The sequence below is a fragment of the Rhamphochromis longiceps genome, linkage group LG6 (genome assembly GCF_057381845.1).
Source record: "Rhamphochromis longiceps isolate RC_006_pf linkage group LG6, R_longiceps_female_GT1.1, whole genome shotgun sequence".
In the NCBI taxonomy this organism is placed as follows: Eukaryota; Metazoa; Chordata; class Actinopteri; order Cichliformes; family Cichlidae; genus Rhamphochromis; species Rhamphochromis longiceps.
In genome coordinates, this window is record NC_140562.1 from 4,406,239 (window position 1) to 4,428,139 (window position 21,901).

The 21,901-nt window shown below is 48.1% G+C and overlaps 3 protein-coding genes across 3 annotated transcripts; 1 reads left to right on the forward strand and 2 right to left on the reverse strand.

Annotated features, from left to right (window-relative positions):
• Positions 1–3,036: 3,036 nt before the first annotated feature.
• LOC146667304 (uncharacterized) lies at positions 3,037–6,846 on the reverse strand. The gene is made up of 4 exons (XM_085408379.1): positions 6,684–6,846; positions 5,315–5,982; positions 3,206–3,751; positions 3,037–3,075 (listed from the first exon to the last, which is right to left on the reverse strand). The coding sequence occupies exons 1-4, from the start codon at positions 6,844–6,846 to the stop codon at positions 3,037–3,039; spliced, it is 1,416 nt and encodes a 471-aa protein (XP_085264505.1).
• A 9,125-nt stretch (positions 6,847–15,971) lies between these two features.
• On the reverse strand, positions 15,972–17,631 carry LOC146667305 (uncharacterized). Its single transcript, XM_085408439.1, has 5 exons — positions 17,183–17,631; positions 16,565–16,626; positions 16,426–16,488; positions 16,282–16,341; positions 15,972–16,199 (listed from the first exon to the last, which is right to left on the reverse strand). The coding sequence occupies exons 1-5, from the start codon at positions 17,373–17,375 to the stop codon at positions 15,972–15,974; spliced, it is 606 nt and encodes a 201-aa protein (XP_085264565.1). The 5' UTR covers positions 17,376–17,631.
• Positions 17,632–17,907: 276 nt separating this feature from the next.
• On the forward strand, positions 17,908–19,756 carry LOC146667306 (uncharacterized). Its single transcript, XM_085408380.1, has 2 exons — positions 17,908–19,417; positions 19,471–19,756. The coding sequence occupies exons 1-2, from the start codon at positions 18,501–18,503 to the stop codon at positions 19,754–19,756; spliced, it is 1,203 nt and encodes a 400-aa protein (XP_085264506.1). The 5' UTR covers positions 17,908–18,500.
• The last annotated feature ends 2,145 nt before the right edge of the window (positions 19,757–21,901 follow it).

Consider the following 21,901-nt stretch of genomic DNA (forward strand, 5'->3'; position numbering starts at 1 on the left):
CTTTGCAAGCTCCTTTGACTACGATGACCTGGATGACTGAGAACCTTCACAGACATAACTTCAACTCCAATTTTGAAAACACAACTTTCTTTTTTTTTTTTATAAAGCTCTGACTTGTATTATGAGTCTGTGGTCTGGGAGAGAGTCTGTAACTCTGTCTGCAAAATACAGTAAATAATGACCAATGCTGGGCAGTTAATTATATACTTACTTCTTATATAAACAATAAACAATATAAACAACGACAGTATTCAGGAAGAAAACAAACACTGCAGATACTTTATCATAACTCTGGTTTTACGTGGCCGATCAACACAATTTAAAAACTGGTATAAAGTCCACACTTTTCCCGTCAGTTGTTCCGTCTGTCCTGCTCACATCTCCAATGGTTGTACACGTTGTCATTAACGTGGCTTCACTCCACATCAGCCGCTTTGCTAAAACACCGGCACATAAGGACGCTGTCATAGCCTGTCAGCGACGTTGATTAGCTGCGTATATACGAATGTGAATCGCATCATTGGCTGGACTATGGGATAAGGTGGCATCGTTCTGATCCCATACAGGAGCAGCCAGTCACTGACTAACACTGCAAAACAGAATCGTTAAAGTATTAATTTTAATTTCAATTCAGGTTCAATTTTTTTTTGTGCGCAGAGACGTGCCAGCAGTGCGCAATTGCGCACGTGCACAGTTTAGAGGGAACATTGGTCATGACAGACTCTGAAGTTATCATGTAACCATACAGCTGTGTGTACTGTAGACCTTTTAAACCCCCAACATTACTGGCACCAAGCCTGACTCTGACATGTGTAATAGAAGTAGAGCCTCACTGCCTTTTCCTTTGTGCTGACCTCTTTTTGTAATTGCTATAAACGTGTCTTGTGTAACCTTTTCCTGTGGCACTGTTGTGTTTTAATATGTTGAAAAAGTTCACTTGTGTGAAGCGATCCTGACCCCCAGTTTCAGTGTTTTTCTTTGTTGGATCAGTCAGCTTTCCTGCTGCGTTCCTGAAAAAGGGGAGACTGTGACTGCTGAGTGCCACAGACCACGCCCCTGCCACACTGTGAAATGTACTTTTTTCCCCAGTGGGCAGCGTGGGCACCCAAATTCCTGAACGCAGTAACTTGACAACAAGGCACCATAGAATTGTTAAAATGATGTAACGGAGCGGAAAGGCTGATTTTATTTCCAAGATGTTTTGTGTTTTTAAAAGGAAGGAAACCTTCCTAAAAACGGGCAGAGCAGTGGAGCCGCCAAGGGAAGCACACAATTTAAACTGTAAGATTAAAAATATAATTTATTATATTTAAATAGTTAAAAATGTAAAATGAATTAAAATAACCTTGGCCAAGGGATAACACAATAAAAATCAATAAAACACAACATTAAAAGTCCAGTGGGATCCACCACGGCATAAAAGTCACAAAAAAACTAAGAAATCCAGTGTAGTAGTAAAAGAGGGAAACCCAGCGGAGTCCTCACCTTCCTCCCCGCATTCCACGTCCCGGTGCACTGAAGGAAGGGAGGGAGCGGCAGTCACCATTCCTTTCGACAGTTTTACTTTAATAAAAGGGATAAGTCAAAGACTTACCCCGGGTGGGCAGAGCTCTCAACTCCGCCCGCCGCTTCTTTAAAACTGCAATCGGCACCAGCTGTCTCACTGCTTCTGCTCTCCCGCAGTGCACAAGCTGGCTCTTGTCATTATTGCCGTCTGACTGCCCGCTGCGCGTCCCTAGTCGCTGGTGGTGGCGCGTCCCCAGTCGCTGGTCACCTCCTGTCAAACGCCAACTCCAACCCTCTTATGTGTCATTGAGCTCTCTGTAAATTACCTTGCCTTTCCTCTCAGGTGTGTCCAATTAGTAAAAACGGGGGAAAGGGCGGAGTCTCTCCAGGACAATTTGACGGTAACTAAAACATGCAACCTAAATAAAACACTGCACAAAATATAACCAATACATGCAATATAAAAAATAAATAAGTACACTTCACATTAAAATACAGCACAGCAAAACAACATCCGTCCTTCCCTGGATGACATCCCCCCACACTGAAATATTAGCAGTCCCTGCTAATGCTCTATCTCTCTATAACGCTCTGGTGGAATCCCACGCGTGGTCCTAATGGACCGTCTAAGGGACATACCTGAATCACTCTGGTGAGGTGACACACAGTCAGTAAGGGGTAAAAACCCATAAAACACTGGCGCTGGGAAATCCGAAGGGCCTGTGGTCGGCTCCTCCGTAGGAGGGGTAAAGTCTGTTTGAGGAGCAAGGCACACTTTTAAGGCATTCCTATGTAAAGTTTGTATATTACCCCCCTTTTCTGGTTTGACCTTATACACTAAGCCCGTATCTCCCACCTGTTCCAACACCACATACGGCTCAGGAGACCACCAGGAACACAGTTTTCCTTTGCCCTGTCTGTTTCGATCACGTACCCAGACTCTCTCCCCGGGCAACAATGGAAGGGTACAGCCCCTTTTCTCATACTGGCTTTTGTGTTGGGAGGCTGCACTACACATCTTCTGCCCAGCCAATCGATAAGCTAGGGAGAGCTTCTGATGATGGGAACACACCCACTCACTCAAACCCTGCCTCGCCTGTTGGGGGCCCACACCTAACACCACATCCACAGGCAGACGTAAATGCCGACCAAACATCAAGTAGGCAGGTGCGTAACCGGTGGAGCTATGGATAGTATTGTTATAAGCATGAACAAGTTCCGGCAGATTTCCTACCCACTGGCTCTGCCTAACTGATTCTAGTGAGCGAAGCATGTTCAATAGGGTCTGATTGAAACGTTCTACACTACCATTCCCCGCAGGGTGGTAAGGTGTCGTGCGGCTTTTAGTTATACCATAGGTATCACAGAGTTGTTTCATTAATGCAGATTCGAAATTAGACCCACGGTCGGAGTGGAGTCGGCCTGGGCAACCAAACGGCTGTATCACATACTTCCATAAAGCCTTTACTGTAGTCTCTGCTGTCTGGTTTATTGTAGGGATAGCCCAAGCGAACCGCGTAAACAGATCAGTCACCACAAGTATGTTTTGATAAGTGTCAGTTGGTCGGCCTAAGGACAGAAAATCCATGCCTACAACCTCCAAAGGGTATGAGACTGAAATAGGGTGCAGTGGAGCCCTAGGTTCTACTCTCTCCTTTTGTAGACTACAGGGGACACAACCCAGATGAAACTGACGTACCTGCGCTTCCATGTTAACCCAATAGAACCGCTGCCGTATCCGAGAGAGGGTTCGATCTACCCCCGCATGGGCAGCAGCCTCATGGACCTTCCGCCACACCTCATGGCACCTGGAACTAGGACACACAACTTGATAACGAGTCTCCTGGGTATATTCGTCCAACACCCTACGGCACAGTACTCCGTCTTTAAGAAAAAGTATTTTTTGCTGCTGCAGGAGTCGCCGCACACCATGTGACAATGCCTGACGCTCTGACTTTGTGGGTGCGACCTGGCCTTCCAGAAGTTGTTTTACCACTTGAATATCCGGATCGTGAACTTGTGCTTCTGCCCAGTCCCTCCCCTCTACCTCACAGGTCAATTCAATGGCTGCTGAAGTGACTCCACGCTCCGATCCAGCCCCCTCCAGGTGCTCTGCTGGGACAGTGGGGAATCGAGAAAGGGCATCAGCATTAATATTGCTCTTACCCGAACGATACTTGATCTCGTAGTCAAAAGAGGCCAGCTGGGCAACCCAACGTTGTTCCACTGCGCCCAAGCGAGCAGTCTGTAAATGGGCCACAGGGTTATTATCAGTATACACAACGAATCGTGCACCAGTCAGATAGTCTTTAAACTTTTCGGTAACCGCCCACTTAAGGGCTAACAGGTCCAACTTGAAAGAACTATAGTTTGCGTCATTCCGTTCCGTGTGGTGTAAGCTTCTGCTGGCGTACGCTATTACCCTTTCTTGGCCCTCTTGAACCTGCGCCAGAATGGCTCCCAGCCCGCGGCCACTGGCATCTGTATACACAATAAAAGGAAGAGAGTAATCTGCGTATGCCAAAACAGGTGCCTGCGTTAAAGCTGCTTTGAGGGCCTCAAATGCCGTTTGACATTCTGGGGACCACTGTACTTTACGACGGTCTGTTCTCTTGTTCACAGGGACCCCTGTCAATAATGCATTTAAAGGGCGTGCGATTTTAGCAAAGCCGGACACAACACGTCTGTAGTAACCAGCCAGGCCCAAAAAGGATCTGACCTGTCTGATGGTATCAGGGACCGGCCAATCCATCACCGCAGAAATCTTATCAGGGTCTGGTCTTACACCATACTTATCCACTACATGCCCCAGAAATTTCACCTCTTGTTGCAGGAACTCGCACTTGTTCGGCTGTAACTTCAACCCATGACGCCACAGCCTCTGAAACACTTCATCTAGATGCTGTAAATGAGACGAAAAGTCAGGTGAATAAATGATAATGTCATCTAAGTACACCAATAAAGACTCGGCAATCTGTCCACTCAAACAGTGCTGCATCAGGCGTTGAAATGTAGCGGGTGCATTGCACAGACCAAACGGCATCCGCTCGAACTCAAACAACCCAACTGGGGTCGTAAAAGCAGTCTTTTCTCTGTCCGTCGGGTCCATTTGGACCTGCCAGTATCCACTGGCTAAGTCCAGGGTGGAAAACCACTTCGCTCGAGTAAGGCTTGTCAATGTCTCTTCTATTCGTGGCAAGGGGAAAGCATCTTTATGAGTCACCGCATTCAATTTTCTGTAGTCCACACAGAACCTCCAGGCGCCATCCTTTTTTCTCACCAAAACAATGGGTGCAGCCCACGGGCTACAGCTTTCCCGGATAACTCCCTTTGCCATCATATCTGCCAAGAGACTCCTCATTTCCTTATACATTGCGGGGGGCAAAGGACGATACCTCTCTCTAATGGGAGCTGCATCACCTGTGGGGATACAATGATGCACCAGGTCAGTCCTCCCGAAATCTTCGTCATCTTTAGAGAACACCTTCTCCCATTTAAGCAATAAAGCACGTAGCTCGCCCTGTTGCAGTTCAGACAGGTCAGGTCTTTCAATCAGTTTATTCATCTCCTCAGGTAATCTCTCCTCCTCCGTGGGGGCGCCACTATCGACCAGAGCCACCTCCACCACACCGTCCGTCCCAAGGGACAGGCTCAGGTCCTGTGAGCCATGTACGTCAGCTTCATCCACGCAGGATAGCTTTCCCAGTTTCTGGTAGCGACCTATAAAAAGAGGATAGGGGTGTGGGTTACAAATCCTCACTGGCACTCTCCCGGCCCTTACCATGACAAGGGTTCTCGCCACCCCCACATCAGGGGTTTCAGGCAGTGCCTCCACCAGGGCACAATAATCTGTTCCTTGCGGACCCGTCTGAGTCCGGCCCCACACCATTATTTCACTCCTCGGGGGAACTTTAATTTTGCGTCGGCCAGCTAGCCGTACATACCCCACCATTCCGTCCTCCACTGTACTTGCTTCTATCCGTCTGCATGTTGCGAAGGCAGTCCTCCAGGCCTGTTGATTCGTTAACTGCTGTGGGGCAGGAGTAGTCTTTTCCGGCCACTTAAATACATTCCAACAGGCAGTCACAACATTCATACCAATAATCAGTGGGTGAGTGCAATGGTCATCTTTTACCACCACAACCCCGCGTCCAGGAACCTTAACACCTTCTATTTCCATGTCCAGGACAGCATAGGTGGTATAGGGAATTTCCAGACCATTGGCGGCTCTCAGCCTAAAGGCGGTTGGAGTTTTCTCAAGCCTAGCCTGGGAAAAATACTCATTAAACAGACTCTCCTGTATCAAAGTCACTTGTGACCCGGTATCCAACAAGCCTTGAAGCTCCACCCCTTCGATCACTATCTTCACTGTTGGACACTGCCCAATAAATGTTTCTGTGGCCCTTAATTCCTTAGGTGAACCAAAAAACCCCGCCCCTCGGACCTCAGCAGCAGGGTCATCTAGTTTAAACTTGGCTGGGAAGACATGGAGGTCTGGCAAAACCTAGCTATATGTCCTGCTTGTTTACACCTCCGACAGATAGGCCGACCTTGTGCATCCCAGCTAGCATTTGATTGTCGCGGTCTTCTCCTAAACTGAGGTGCAGGCGGAAGAGTAGCTACAGCTGGCTGAGTGGAGCCTCTAATTTCCCTTACTAGCTCTTGTGCCAATCCTTTAATTTGTGCCTTAACATCCTCCAGTATCTCCTGTTTTAACACCTGCCTCCAATCTTCTTTCTGTTCAACCTTAAAAGGAGCATGAGACTTATTTACAGACAGGCAGGTTACCTCAGACTGGGGCTGTACATGTTCTGAGTCTAGGAGCAGTGCCTCCTGGCGTATGGCAGCAAAATCTTGGTCTGGATTACGCCGCACATAGACCTTCAGTGCCTGACTTACAGGGCCCTCCCGCAATCCTAGCAACAATTGATCTCGCAGGGCTGCATCAGAGGGGACATTATCTGGATCATGCTTTCGCAACCTACAGTATAATTCTCTTAACCGCAAAATAAATGAAGATACAGTTTCACTTGAGTTCTGAGTGCAACTAAAAAACTGTGACCTAAGAACTGGGGTGGGGACACTATCACCATATAAAGAGTCTAAAAAAGAAAAGATTTTTTGTACTTGGTCTCTTTCACTGGTTTCAAGAACACTGACCTGACGTTTAGCCTCACCTGCTAGCGCTCCCAACACAATAGCAACTTTCCTCACTTCAGGCAAGTCCTGAGATCCCAGCAGCCCCCGCATCTGCTCCTTCCACTCCTGATATTGCACATCCTGATCAGGCCCTTTAAACTTTGGCAGCCACGGGGCTCCGGGATATACAGGCATCATCATATTTGCTATTCCCCTGGCTAACCCAACTGCTCTTGGCTCCGTATCCTATGTCGACAACGCCAATTATGTAACGGAGCGGAAAGGCTGATTTTATTTCCAAGATGTTTTGTGTTTTTAAAAGGAAGGAAACCTTCCTAAAAACGGGCAGAGCAGTGGAGCCGCCAAGGGAAGCACACAATGTAAACTGTAAGATTAAAAATATAATTTATTATATTTAAATAGTTAAAAATGTAAAATGAATTAAAATAACCTTGGCCAAGGGATAACACAATAAAAATCAATAAAACACAACATTAAAAGTCCAGTGGGATCCACCCCGGCATAAAAGTCACAAAAAAACTAAGAAATCCAGCGTAGTAGTAAAAGAGGGAAACCCAGCGGAGTCCTCACCTTCCTCCCCGCATTCCACGTCCCGGTGCACTGAAGGAAGGGAGGGAGCGGCAGTCACCATTCCTTTCGACAGTTTTACTTTAATAAAAGGGATAAGTCAAAGACTTACCCCGGGTGGGCAGAGCTCTCAACTCCGCCCGCCGCTTCTTTAAAACTGCAATCGGCACCAGCTGTCTCACTGCTTCTGCTCTCCCGCAGTGCACAAGCTGGCTCTTGTCATTATTGCCGTCTGACTGCCCGCTGCGCGTCCCTAGTCGCTGGTGGTGGCGCGTCCCCAGTCGCTGGTCACCTCCTGTCAAACGCCAACTCCAACCCTCTTATGTGTCATTGAGCTCTCTGTAAATTACCTTGCCTTTCCTCTCAGGTGTGTCCAATTAGTAAAAACGGGGGAAAGGGCGGAGTCTCTCCAGGACAATTTGACGGTAACTAAAACATGCAACCTAAATAAAACCCTGCACAAAATATAACCAATACATGCAATATAAAAAATAAATAAGTACACTTCACATTAAAATACAGCACAGCAAAACAACATCCGTCCTTCCCTGGATGACAATGACACCACAGCTGCATCTACTAAACATACTGAACAAGTTTGAATCTCAAGTTTGACGTTTTCTTCTCTGAACTCAAACGATCACAGAAAGAAATGAACAGTCTCTTCATTTTCATGGTAGTTTTATTTTAATGAAGAGTATCAACCAAAAATCCTTACATAAATGTTATAAATTGATTTGCATGTCATTGAGTGAAATAGTTTGATCCTTTGTAACCAAAGCACTAAGGTCCTAAATGAATGTTGTGCATACCGGCGGTCAAATGGGTGAATGATGCTTGTAGTGCTCAGCACGTGCTGTATAAAAAAGGCCATTTACCGTTTCATGGATTTCTCTGCTGAAGAAGCCATGTTTTTTAACGTTTCCAGTGAACAGTAATGATTCAGAGGTTTTTAGTTCAGATGAAACCAAACAACCCCACAGACACGGAGGTGGAAAATTTATTCTTTGGGCTGGTTTTCTGCTAAAGCAACTTCACCTGGACATTAAACCATCACATCTTGGGCAGGAGCCTCCTTCCATCAGCCTGAACACAGTTTGTGTTTGTGGGTGGATACTGTGACACAAAACATACCACCAAGGCCACAATCAAGTGGTTACAGAAGAAGCACATTGATGTCTTCAGGCCTCAGTATTCATACAGAACATTTGTGGCGTGAACTGGAGCTTCTAGTTTCCAGGTGGCAGCCAAGAAACCTGAAAGATTAAGAGAGTTTCTTTAAAGAGGAGAGCGATCTGTGCAAACCTGGGGACCAGCTACAGATGTCTAACTGCTGCTGTGTCAACAAGGTTTCTCCAGATATGCACTACGACATAATTTGCTCAAATACTTAATTCACACAGTGACAAGCACGTCTATTTATAACTTTGATGTGATCTGTTTGTTTTGTTTGGGTGATATTCTGTCTCTCCATTTAATCATACTGTAAACTGAAATGCTGTGTTGAATGCTGGAGCAATGATTTATTAATGTAGGCTAACACTTGCTATTCCAGCTCAGTAATAATATGCTAATAATTGTGTAATAAGGTAGAAACAAGGTAATCATATGGAAGTGTGAGTTATTCCTACTCACAGAGTAACATTTCAATAACAGCCAAGTAATAAGCCTGTATGAACAGTGAATGTAGCTGCGTAACATTACACTGAAATTCATATAACTGAGTTCTAACAGACCAGAGATTGAGTGTAATAATGTGGAAATACATGTGACTGTGACACCAAGTGATGATAATATTATAGCAATATATTGGTTATATATTATAATTCAGTTCAATTCAATTCAGTTTTATTTTTATAGCATCAAATCACAACAACAGTGACGTCAAGGAGCTAATATTGTAAGGTAGACTCTACAAGTGAGAGAGGGCAACGTTCAATGCATCATGGGAATCCCCCGGCAGCCTACACCTACTGCAGCATAACTAAGGGAGGATTCAGGGTCACCTGGTCCAGCCCTAACTATATGCTTTAGCAAAGAGGAAAGTTTGAAGCCTAATCTTGAAAGTAGAGATAGTGTCTGTCTCCTGAATCCAAACTGGAAGCTGGTTCCACAGAAGAGGGGCCTGAAAACTGAAGGCTCTGCCTCCCATTCTACTTTTAAATACTCTAGGAACAACAAGTAGGCCTGCAGAGCGAGAGCAAAGTGCTCTAATAGGCTGATATGGTACTACAAGGTCATTAAGATAAGATGGGGCCTGATTATTTAAGACCTTGTATGTGAGGAGCAGGATTTTGAATCCTGGATTTAACAGGAAGCCAAAACAGGAGAAATCTGCTCTCTCTTTCTAGTCCCTGTCAGGACTCTTGCTGCAGCATTTTGGATTAGCTGAAGGCTTTTCAGGGAGTTTTTGGACATCCTGATAATAATGAATTACAGTCGTCCAGCCTGGAAGTAATAAATGCATGAACTAGTTTTTCAGCGTCACTCTGAGACAGGATATTTCTAACTTTAGAGATGTTGCACAAATGGAAGAAAGCAGTCTTACATATTTGTAACCTGTTAGCAAAAAAAAAATCTGTGCTGTGGACTTTTTTGTTTATTGACTTGTGGTGGTAACCTCATCATTATAAGGTCAATGCATTAACATTACTGTATTACAGTTACTGTATTTCAGTGCTGGAGCCCTGATTTGTGTCCCCAGGATTCTTCTTTGTGTGAAGGTAATAATCTAACTATTATGTTTAATGCTGTGGCTTATTAATTCAATTCAATTTCAATTCAATTCAATTTTATTTATATAGCGCCAAATCACAACAAAAGTCGCCTCAAGGCGCTTCACACGGGGTTCAAGGGAGCAACGGGGAGTTATTGTGTTTACAGCTTTTCACTGTAAATAAAGAGCACTGTTTGCATCGCTCGTCCTGGTCGCGGAACACTGGACCAGCTCTTTATCCTCTCGAGGATACTTGAGGGTGCATGGGAGTTTGCCCAACCAGTCTACATGTGTTTTGTGGACTTGGAGAAGGCATTCGACCGTGTCCCTCGGGGTGTCCTGTGGGAGGTGTTGCGGGAGTATGGGGTGTCTGGCCCATTGCTACTGGCCATTCGATCCCTATACAACCGTTGCAAGAGCTTGGTTCGCATTGCCGGCAATAAGTCGGACTCGTTCCTGGTGGGTGTTGGGCTTCGCCAGGGCTGCCCTTTGTCTCCGGTTCTGTTCATCATTTTTATGGACAGGATTTCTAGTAGTGGCGGCCAAGTGGCGGAGGGTTTTCACTTTGGTGGCCTTAGAATCTCGTCTCTGATTTTTGCGGATGATGTGGTTCTGTTGGCTTCATCGGGTGAGGGCCTCCAGCTCGCACTGGAACGGTTCGCAGCCGAGTGTGAAGCAGCAGGAATGAGGATCAGCACCTCCAAATCTGAGGCCATGGTTCTCAGCCGGAAAAGGGTGGAGTGCCCACTCCGGGTCGGAGATGAGTTCCTGCCCCAAGTGGAGGAGTTCAAGTATCTCGGGGTCTTGTTCGCGAGTGATGGGAGAAGGGAGCCGGAGATCGACAGACGGATTGGGGCTGCAGCTGCAGTAATGCGGACGCTGCACCAGTCCGTCGTGGTGAAGAGGGAGCTGAGTGTAAAAGCGAAGCTCTCAATTTACCGGTCGATCTACGTCCCTACCCTCACCTATGGCCACGAGCTGTGGGTAGTGACCGAAAGAACGAGATCGCGGATACAAGCGGCAGAAATGAGCTTCCTCCGAAGGGTGGCTGGCCTCTCCCTTAGAGATAGGGTGAGTCAGCTCTTACTGGAACAGTGGCGCGGCTGCCCCTCTGTTGGTCTTCCATGGTCTCTTGTGTTCTGGGGGCCTCTGGATGTCTGGAGTTTTGATCTCCTCCATACCCGCTTCACACCCTGGAGGACGGGGCTGTGGCCCCCCCACACTCCCTAGCAGATCATTACATGGAGAAACCTTTGGAATGCAAGCATGCTGATCCACACAGGTATGCACACATGGGTATTCACAGACGCGGACTAAAGCTTTCTTGGCTGCTGCCTCAAAGCACACTGTGCGCTGTCTATCTTGCGTGCTGCACAATATCGTTTATTATTTAGTAAATATTGATATCTATGACTAGCTAGTTTATTGTGATGGTGCTTTGTTTTCTCTATTATTATGTTGCTCTTTGTTGTTTGCTGTCTCCTCTGTTTGTTTTTTTTGTTTGTTTTTTTTTTTTTTTCTCCATACAGGTGACCCAGGAGTTCTTTTTTTTTTCTCTCTCTTCCCCCCCCCTTCTCACCGTCTCTTCTCCCCTTTGGTTTTCTTTCTTTCTCTCCCCCTCTTTCTCTCATTCATTCCCCCTGTCCTATTTATTAAAAAAAAAAAAAAAAAAAAAAAAAGACAAAGGATGAACTGAAGCTCTGCCATCACGTAATGTCGCATACTGCTGTTTCTGATGTCATTTAAGAAAAAAAAAAAAAAAAAAAAAAAAAAGAGATAGGGTGAGAAGTTCGGCCATCCGGGAGGGGCTCAGAGTAGAGCTGCTGCTGCTCCACATCGAAAGGAGCCAGCTGAGGTGGTTCGGGCATCTGACAAGGATGCCCCCTGGGCGCCTCCTGGGTGAGGTGTTCCAGGCATGTCCCACCGGGAGGAGACCCCGGGGCAGACCCAGGACACGGTGGAGAGATTACATCTCTCGGCTTGAGCTCCCCCTAACCCGCCCGTGCCGCCTGGCCCCCCACTCGGGTTACCCTATGTCCTCACATTGCAACAACTGAGAGGAAAAGAGGTCCAGTTCAGCCGATGCCCCTTACTGGGGACCTCTTTTCCTCTCAGTTGTTGCAATGTGAGGACATAGGGTAACCCGAGTGGGGGGCCAGGCGGCACGGGCGGGTTAGGGGGAGCTCAAGTTGGGAGGTTGGCCACCGAAGGTGGCCAAATTCCATGCACAGACCACACCTGTTCCCATCCCGGGCCCCCACGTCACCCACAGATTGCTCTCCAGGAGGGAAGTGTCCTCTCTTATCCCAAATAAAGGGGTTTGAAAGTGGGCTTAGGGAACCCAGAGGTTAGGTTTAGGGCCGGAAGATAGGGGTTGAAGTTAGGGCCCAATGTTCAATCAGGGCTCTAGGCGGTTAGGTTTAGGGCCGGAATGAAATCCCTGCATGGGGTTAAAAAAGGTTAAGGTTAGGGAAGGCTTCAGGGCCAGGAGTTTATAATGGGATGGCCATAAAAGGGCCTATACAAATAAAAAATGAAGAAACAAGGAGAAAAGTAAAGAGGAGGGGAAAATTCCCTTAAATGGAGTTACAGCACCCTCTAGTGGGTTATATTGGGGTTAAACTCTCACAAAATGGCATCTGAAGCCTCCCTCAAGCACAGAAGTACATAAAATCAGTCACTCAAATTGGTTTCATGGAGATGCTCCATTAACATGATCATTCCAATGATCCAACATGTGCTCTGCAGTCTTGTCCGTCCAGCGAAGATTGTCCGATTCTGTGCTGAACTTATCAGCAGGTAGAGCAGGTATGTGCTCCTTTAAACCTGCAATAAAATTGTTTATGTGTAATAATGTGTCTTGTTCTGTTTTGGGAAGGGCAGAAGAAAAGTTAATCACTGGAATATAAATGTCAGCTTGGGGGAATTTTTCTTGTGCCGACCTCAGCGTTCTTCTCAGCTCCCTTATTGGTACATTTTTATCCCTCTGACACCTGTTATTCAGGCTGAAGGAGAGAACCAGCTTCTCCACCGATGTGTCACTGTCTGCTTTATCCACAAGGATCTCTGCATGGCCACATTCTGTCAATTTGGACTCCCTCCGCAACATTAGGAGGAATCAAGCCCACATTGGTGTCTCCAATGATCACCGATGCTTCCTTTGTGTGCAGTCTCCACTCTCTGAGCTTTTTCTTTGAGCTTGGATGTCTCGTCGGGGTGCATACCTGTTGTCCAACTGAAGCTGTGTTGGTCTTCTTGGGGGTGGATTCCCCCTGTATGAGGTCCATCGCCTCCATGTTCTGTTGTAGCTGAATGGCGGGAGAAGATTTCCCCTCAGAAGAAGCCCCATGAAGTGCTGTAGGGATTCTCCTCACCCTCTGGTCTCTCGGTGCCACTTGATTGGGCCCTGGTTCCTGTAGATGCACAGGAGGAGTGGCAGGTCTCAGATCGCCGTCTCTTCCCTCCTCCGTCTTACTGGAGAGTGACAGTTCACCTCCAATCGGGTCAGACGTCGTAGCAGTCGTAGTTTTGGGTGCGGTGTTAGCTGTGGGTGGAGCCTGAACTTGTGCTGTGACAGAAACGATCCGGCCAGTAGTGGCCTGCAGTGCTGCGGGTTGTGTGTGCAGAGAAGCTGATTGTGATGCTTCAATCAGGGGTGCAATCATGTCCACCTCTCCATTTACTTGTGGCTGATGATCTGGTTCATTGATGGCGTTGCTCCGCTCCGTCGATCCAATAGTTGCCTACACGTCTGCCAGCTTCGCCACAATTACAGCCTCAGTTTGCTCCAAAGATTCAGGCTGAAGACGGCGGCCCAGATTCCTTTTGGCCCAGGATGCTGCTATCTCAAACGGGCCTCTCCAGTCCTGTTCAGGAAACTCAAAAAGAGTCTTAACTGCCTCCTCCATGCATTCATTATAATGATCCCAAAGGATTATCATGGTTGTATGAGCCCAGTTCTTAGCATTGCCCTCAATTAGAGTCTGCACTTCTCTATTGGGGATAGCTGGCTTAATCACAGTCATTAGATTGTGAGCTATCTTGTTCAGAGAGGGAGGAGGAACGTCCCCCGAAACATTCTTTAAATGGTGCACTGTCTTAATGAGTTTATGAATGATGTGAACCTTTGCTGAGAAGTCAGGATCATCTGACTGTATTTTCTTCTGTTGTCACGGACCCGGCTCTGGAGGACTCGGGGGTCCGTGAGCAGTTTTGACTGTTGTTGTTGTTATTATTATTATTATCATTATTTGGTGATGTGTGTGTTTTTCTGCACAATGCTGTGTTAGTCTGTGTCCCACTCGTATGTATAGGCAGGGTGTGGGTGTGTACCTGTGTATGTCTGCGGGTGTGGCTGGAGGATGGAGTACAGCCACCTGCAGGCCTGATGGGTGTGGCCCTGCGGAAGGACTGGCCACACCTGAAGTTCCTGCCACACCTGTTGGTGATCTGGGCCCTATTTCAGGAAGCCGGTTTAGTGGAAAAACTGAGTAAGTATACCCTGAGTTAACGAAAACTCTGGTTTTTCGGTTACACAAAGCGAGTTCAGCTGAAGCCTGAGTGAGTCACTATGACGACACACTCCGTGAAGCTAACCTGCCCCCTAGCAGGTTTACTACAACTAACCCTGACTGTCCCCGCCTCTTTGTCGGAAACCTGACAGTAGGAAGTTTCAGACATGGCGTGCTCCTTCCTTGAAGAGCCAGTAGATCTTGAAGCCCAAATACTCCGCAGAGCTCTCCGCCGGGAGAGAGTGATCAGAGCGCGTGTGGACATTTTATCATTACCTGATGATTTCCTGTGCGAACGTTACCGTTTCTCAGCACAATCAATAAGTTATTTGAATAACATCCTCAGGCCTAATATTGCGCATGTGACACATCGCGGACATGCGCTCAGTCCATTGCATATTATTTGTATTGCACTTCGGTTTCTTGCAAACGGGAGCTTTCTGTATAATATTGGTGACGCTGAGCACGTTTCCAAGGCTACCGTCTGTCGGGCAGTCAGGAATGTTACAGTTGCACTGAAACGTCTCCTGCACTCGTCTGTGGTGTTCCCCGGTCACAGACCCACAAGATTCATCAAAGAGGGATGCCACAAAATTGCAGGTATCAGGATGAAGAAAACTCAATGCATGATGTGGTGATACGTGAACTACCACTCAAATGGTACAAAAATTTCCAGGGTTCCCAGGCGTGATTGGCTGTATAGATGGCACCCACATTCCAATCATTGCACCCTCAGCAAATGAAGGAGACTATGTGAACAGGAAGTCCGTCCACAGCATCAATGTACAGGTACATAGTTCCCTGTAGCATTTCACACCAACAAGTGATGGCATCATGGTAATGGATGCCAATATGTGTTCTCTGCACTGTGTAGATCATATATGATGCTGCCAACATCATCATAAATGTGGAAGCCAAGTGGCCAGGCTCTGTACATGACTCACGAATCTTCCGGGAATGTACACTGAGCACCAAATTTGGACATGGTGAGTCGAAGTAACTGTGAAATATACAGAGACCAATTGCCACAGGGACGTTTGCACTGACATGTATTCTTCTGTCCTAGGAGAGTTCACTGGCCACCTGCTTGGTGATAGGGGGTACCCATGTCTACCCTATTTGCTCACCCCTTACCCTGACCCTGAACCGGGCCCACAGCAGCGTTATAATCTGGCCCATTGCAGGACACGGGCCAGAGTTGAAATGACCATCGGAATGCTCAAGGCCCGGTTCCAGTGCCTTCGTAGACTCAGGGTCACCCCAGAAAGGGCATGTGACATCATTGTGGCATGTGTGATCCTACACAACATTGCCACGATTAGAGGTGAACACTGTCCAGCTGAACCAGACATCAGCAGTGATCCACACAATGAACATCCTGACCCACCCACGAACGTACAGGATGGAAGAGCAGTCAGAGAGACCATATGCCACAACCATTTCCTGTGACCCGTCAACCCAACATGTTACAAGACAAATACACAGATTCTGTGGTCAACTGGCTTTATTGGTCACCCTGTATGTCCTGTACACAAAGTATAAATGCGTATATTAGTATGTTGTACAAACACTGACATGATTCGTCCATCTATGATCACTCCACCCACCCTTAACTGTTGTTCCAGCAGTACAATCTCCAGCTTCGACTTTTGGATCTGCAGCTGGAGGTGCACCATTTCCATGTCGCACTTCTGTATCTTCCTGGCCAGATATGTCTTATACAGCTGCTTTACAGGGAGCTATTGCAACAAAGGACATAGCATTGGCATCCATAGTACATGCCTACTTAGGTTGGTTGTAAATCAGTGCTGGACAACCCACTGTGGTAAGGTTTGTTGTAGGAGTGGCTGGACCCTCTTCCTCTTCATTTCCAGCATCACTCTGCCAGGGACATAGTAAGTCCATGGTGTCATCATAGTACCACATTGTCGTCAGTTGTTATATTTTCCACTGTACACTGTATACCTCATAGTGTGGCTCTGTTGCGGCCTCCTCTGTAGCAGCTGTCACCGTTTCGTCATCATGTGCCTGTGGTGGAGACATTTAACAACATTGCTGTTCTACTGTTGACACATGTAGTCTGTGGAGTATTACGAGTACTCACAACTGCATGTCGGTCTGGCTCAACAGGGGGCTGCACCAGATGCAGTACACCATCACCATCAACTGGAAGTATATGGGGTTCATACAGGTCACTCATGACTTATGTGGGCGCAAATGGCAATTACCAGACATACCAATCACCATACACCTCATTGTCAGTATGCTCGCAGAGACAACCGACACTGAGGGAAGGCAAAATCAGTAGGTGTCAGGGTGGAAACGCTTTTATGAGCTTTATGTTGCATTGAGGTATATGTTCATATGTTACTCTTATTGGGAAAAGTACGAAATGTACTACTCGCTCTGTCTCTGGGAACAGGGAGCTCACCCTGTGAGAGGTTAACACACACACACACATGTATGCAAAATTAAAGGACACTGCTATGCTCTTCATAAAGATGTACCACTGCAGCTCGGTGTGTGTGAGTCTCTCCCTGGGCCCTCACCCGTGCAGCACGTTAACAGTTTCCAAGTGTCTCAGTGTTGTTTATTCACCTAACTGTTTGATGACTGTCATTCTCTGTCAGTAGGACAGTAACTTCACTACGACATAGTTCATTTTGGTCAAGGTGACTGTGCAGAATGGATGTATGCACGCCATGTATTGTTTTGGATTTACCCCTTATGTCGGCACTTGTGTCTTGTGGGGTTATTGCCACAGAGGATGTCCCCGCAGAGATGCCTTCAGCCACAGGGCGCCCACTGTTTTGGCTGAGGGCCAACTGCTCAGCCTCTGTGAGTGGTGGTGGTGGAGGACCCCCACCTGTTTGTCGGGCCTCCGCTTTTTTTCTGTTGGCTGTGACGGCACACATTTGGGCATACAGAGTAGGCAAATGTGTACTTGTGATGTGCTCAGATAATTTCAATATGTGCTTACAGGAGGTATATTACTGTAGCCTCTAACTGCAATTGATTTACATAGGACACACAGACCAAGCACTATGGCTCATAATACAATTACACCTTACCTGTTTGGACTATATTTTTATATTTCATTTTTACTTGCTGCCAGGAACGTTTGGGGCCTGTTGGGTTGCACCTGCGCTCACATCACATCACAACATAAAATGTATGACATAGGCAATGAAATGACATATACTGAGATGACGTGTTAAATGGGTGGTGATCCCTAGATCAATGTTTAAATTAACACTCTCGCATTGACTCTGTCGGTTATGTTTTGCCATGCATGCTCCCTTTCCTTTGCAGCTGCGGCTGTGTTACTTTTTTTCTGCATGATGTGCATGCTGTCGGCATATGCTGCCATCAGAATTTCCGCCTCAAGCGCTGTGAAATATGTCGACCGCGCCTTCTTTCCCTCCGTCTCCATGGTGACTCGCTTAATCTGTGCTCCACTAATCGGGGCTTTATGTATCCTCGTGCGCGCGCTTGACTTGGGGTTGTAGCAACTCCGCGTTGACTGAACTAATTGTTATCAGCCTTTCTGAAACCGAATATTCCGAGTTGGACAGTTCGGGGTTACTCAACCGTGAGTATCGTTTTTCACTCGGGGTTTTCTAAACTGGCTTCCTGAAATAGGGCCCAGGGCTCGTTGGGGGAGCTACTTAGGAGAGAGCTGGAGCTCCCACCGGCGCGGGATCATTGAGTTATCGTACCAAGTCAGTGTGTGTCAGCATATGTCTGTGCTGTTCGTATATGCCCGCTGAGGGTATATATGCCCAGTTTCAGCCCGGTCAGCTGGCAACAGACCAACAGCATTCATTACCGCAGTGAGTAAACCCGACTCATTTGTGTCTATTAATCCTGTCATTGAAAATCAAAACACAGATGAACAGCAGAGGACGGTTTCCTTACACCCGGCCCCGCCTTCACGGAGGAGAAGGCGTCCTCGCAAGCAGCGTTCAGCCACATCTACACTCACTCCTGTGCTGGTCGAAGACTCAGGACCAGCGGCTCTGGACGCCACAGTGAGTAAAATGGACTCTGCCGGTGTCGTAAATTCCCTTCCTGTGAACATGGACATAGAGACTATAGCCACTACGGCAATTAACAATGGAGAAACTGTAAGAGGTGTAACTGAACTCCCAGTGGGGATTTTTGGACCACCGACGGACGAATGTGGCCTGAGTGCTAATGCTGGGGCAGAATTTTGCCTAGACAGCCCTGAGGTAGTTAGCTCAGAGTCGGTGGGGTCCGAAACTGTTTGCTTTACCTCCAAAAACTCAGAAGATGTTCACTCTGAGACTGTGAGCTGGGAGCTAGGGAGTTCACAGCATACAGACCCAGATGACTTTTTGGCTCAGTCTGGCCATATGGAGACAGAAGTTCTCCCCAGGGCTTCCCCAGAGGCCGAACTGGAGGCCTCAGTTGCCTCTGGACCCCTGGAATTTGTTGAGCCAGCTGTAATATTCTCATCCTCTCCACCCTCCATCATAGCAATATCACCCTCAACTCAGTCCGCTGCCCAGCTGGTAACTGAGTCTTCAGTCCAGTCAGCCTCTCACCTTCATCCTCAGTTGGAGGTTGATATGCCTGCTGGACCACCTCTGCCATCATTTCACCCATCTGTCCCTGCATCGCTGTCCAGTCTACCGGGAGTAGCTGCCACACCATCATCACCTCCGCCCTCTGCAGCTACTTCTCCACCAGCGTCCCATCAGACTTCAGCAACCGCAGCACTCTCGGCTTCACCATCCGCATCACCTACTCTACCTTCACCTTCCCCACCTGCAGATACTGCATCACCATCTTCACCTCCGGATCGACCATCAGTAGCTGTAGCGCAGCCGGAGGCGCTGCCGGAGGAGCTCGGCGAGCCGGTGGAGCCAGCGCCGCTGCCGGAGGAGTGGCCACTATCGAGAGAGGGGCTCGGCAGACCGGAGGGACCCGCTCGGCCAGAGCCGGAGGTCGGCGTGCAGGATGCATCTCCACGCCGTCCACGTCCAGTGCGCCCACCACGCCGTCCACGTCCAGCGCGTCCAGCGCGCCCACCACGCCGTCCGCGTCCAGCGCGCCCACCACGCCGTCCACGTCCAGCACGTCGGGGATCTTGAGCCTTTCAACTCTGCCGCCCGCCGGAGCTGCAACGCTGGCGCCACCCAATCCGTGGCAGGCCACCAGAGATGCAGCACCGCCGCCACTGGATCAGTGGCAGGCCCCCAGAACTGTTTCGTTGCTGCTGCTGGACCCGTGGCCGCCCGCCGGAGATCCTGCTCTTCCACCAATGGACTAGAGGTAGGCCACCTGAACTGTTTTAGGGTCGTCGGGAGCCGACCCTTAGAGGGGGGGTACTGTCACGGACCCGGCTCTGGAGGACTCGGGGGTCCATGAGCAGTTTTGACTGTTGTTGTTGTTATTATTATTATTATTATTATTATTATTATTATTATTTGGTGATGTGTGTGTTTTTCTGCACAATGCTGTGTTAGTCTGTGTCCCACTCGTATGTATAGGCAGGGTGTGGGTGTGTACCCGTGTATGTCTGCGGGTGTGGCTGGAGGATGGAGTACAGCCACCTGCAGGCCTGATGGGTGTGGCCCTGCGGAAGGACTGGCCACACCTGAAGTTCCTGCCACACCTGTTGGTGATCAGGGCTCGTCGGGGGAGCTACTTAGGAGAGAGCTGGAGCTCCCACCGGCGCGGGATCATTGAGTTATCGTACCAAGTTAGTGTGTGTCAGCATATGTCTGTGCTGTTCGTATATGCCCGCTGAGGGTTAGTGTTGATGGCTGCGTCTATGGTTTCCCTGCAGGAGGAAGAGTGGTCCAGAAAGGCAGCACGCACGGGGTGTGCGGAAACGCAACAGCGGGGAGCACGAGCACAGACGTCGGAGGGAAGCGCCTGGAATTACCTGGAAATGTTCAGTAACTTCATTATTAAATCTAATTTCAGTTTAATAAGTTATTAAACCAGAGTTCAAGAAGTGTAATGATTACTTGGAAATATGTGTGGTAAAGTATGTGTAATAACTTTGAATCAGGTCTGCAAAATACAAAATTACTATTACTACATTTCATAGTAACATTGGACAATATTGGAAGCAGACGATGAGTAGGAATAGAAAGTGCTGCTGATATTATTTGACTGAACAGGTCGGTCTTCTTAACGTCTTAAATATGATGATACTCGTGGCTCACATACATGTGTGATCTGTATAAACATGTTGGTTGTGAATGTGTGGCCTCTGGTGTGCACACTATGATGCTCTGTGGTGTCACTAACATCATGTCTTTCTTTGCCTTGGTGACTTGATCATGTGTCTGTTTATGTGAATAAAGCACTGCTCACATGTCATTAAAATGACATTTCAATGATTTCTTCATTGTTACAGTCTGTTGTAGTGGGTGTAGTTCTGAAAACAAACATGAAATTCATATAAATGTTGGTAAGAATCACAGCAGGACATTTACATGCAGCAGGGGATTATGAGTGAATCACAGTAAAGGAATTTAAGAAGAAAGAATTGAACCACGGCCCTCATCCACATCGTGTAACGCTGCATATTCTGTCCAAACATTATTACTGATGGAAATGACTCCAGAAAAGGTTCATAATGTCCCAGAACTAAAATCCTCTGTCACGATCGGGCGAATTACACACAGTAGTTCGGCGTGCCCGTGTGGCGTGCTGGCTAGACCCAAACGCGGCGAAGGCTAGCGGTGGGTTGGAACAGACACGCAGTTATTCTAGTAACAATCAGTGCACGAAGCGTGGCTTCGGAACTGCCGTTACAGACAGAGAGCGAGCGAAGCCGGGATGAGAAAAAGGATCGAAGGGAAAAACACTCACGGTTGCTGAATCAGGCAGAGACTGACGTCTGCAAAGTTTCGGAGCTCCTGACATGAAGAGAACGATGTCTGAGCGGCGAACAGGTGGATGGCGTCTCTTTTAAACCCGGCCCCGTGATCAGCTGATCACCCCCCCCCCCCCCCCGAAGACCGGCACCCGACGGTCCAGGACGGCGGTGGCGGAAATCCGAGATGAGGGAAGGATCCAAGACGAAGCGGGACGGCACCCAGGAGCGCTCCTCAGGACCGTAGCCAGCCCAGTCCACCAAATACTGGACCCCCCGACCCCGGGGACGGGAGTCCAAAATCTGCCGGACAGTGTAGACAGGACCCCCATCGACGAACCTGGGCGGGGGCGGGGCCTGGGAGGGGGGCGCCAGCGAGGAAGTGACGCGCCGTTTAAGCTGCGAGACGAGTAATACCGGATGGACCTTCATGGCGGGTGGAAGCCGGAGACGATAAGTCACGGGGTCGAGCCGGGCAGCGATCTCGTACGGGCCAACGAACCTGGGAGTGAGCTTCTTGGACTCGGTGCGGAGCCGGCGTCTGGCTCTCCTTGTGGAGAGCCAGACGCGATCCCCCGGCTGGAA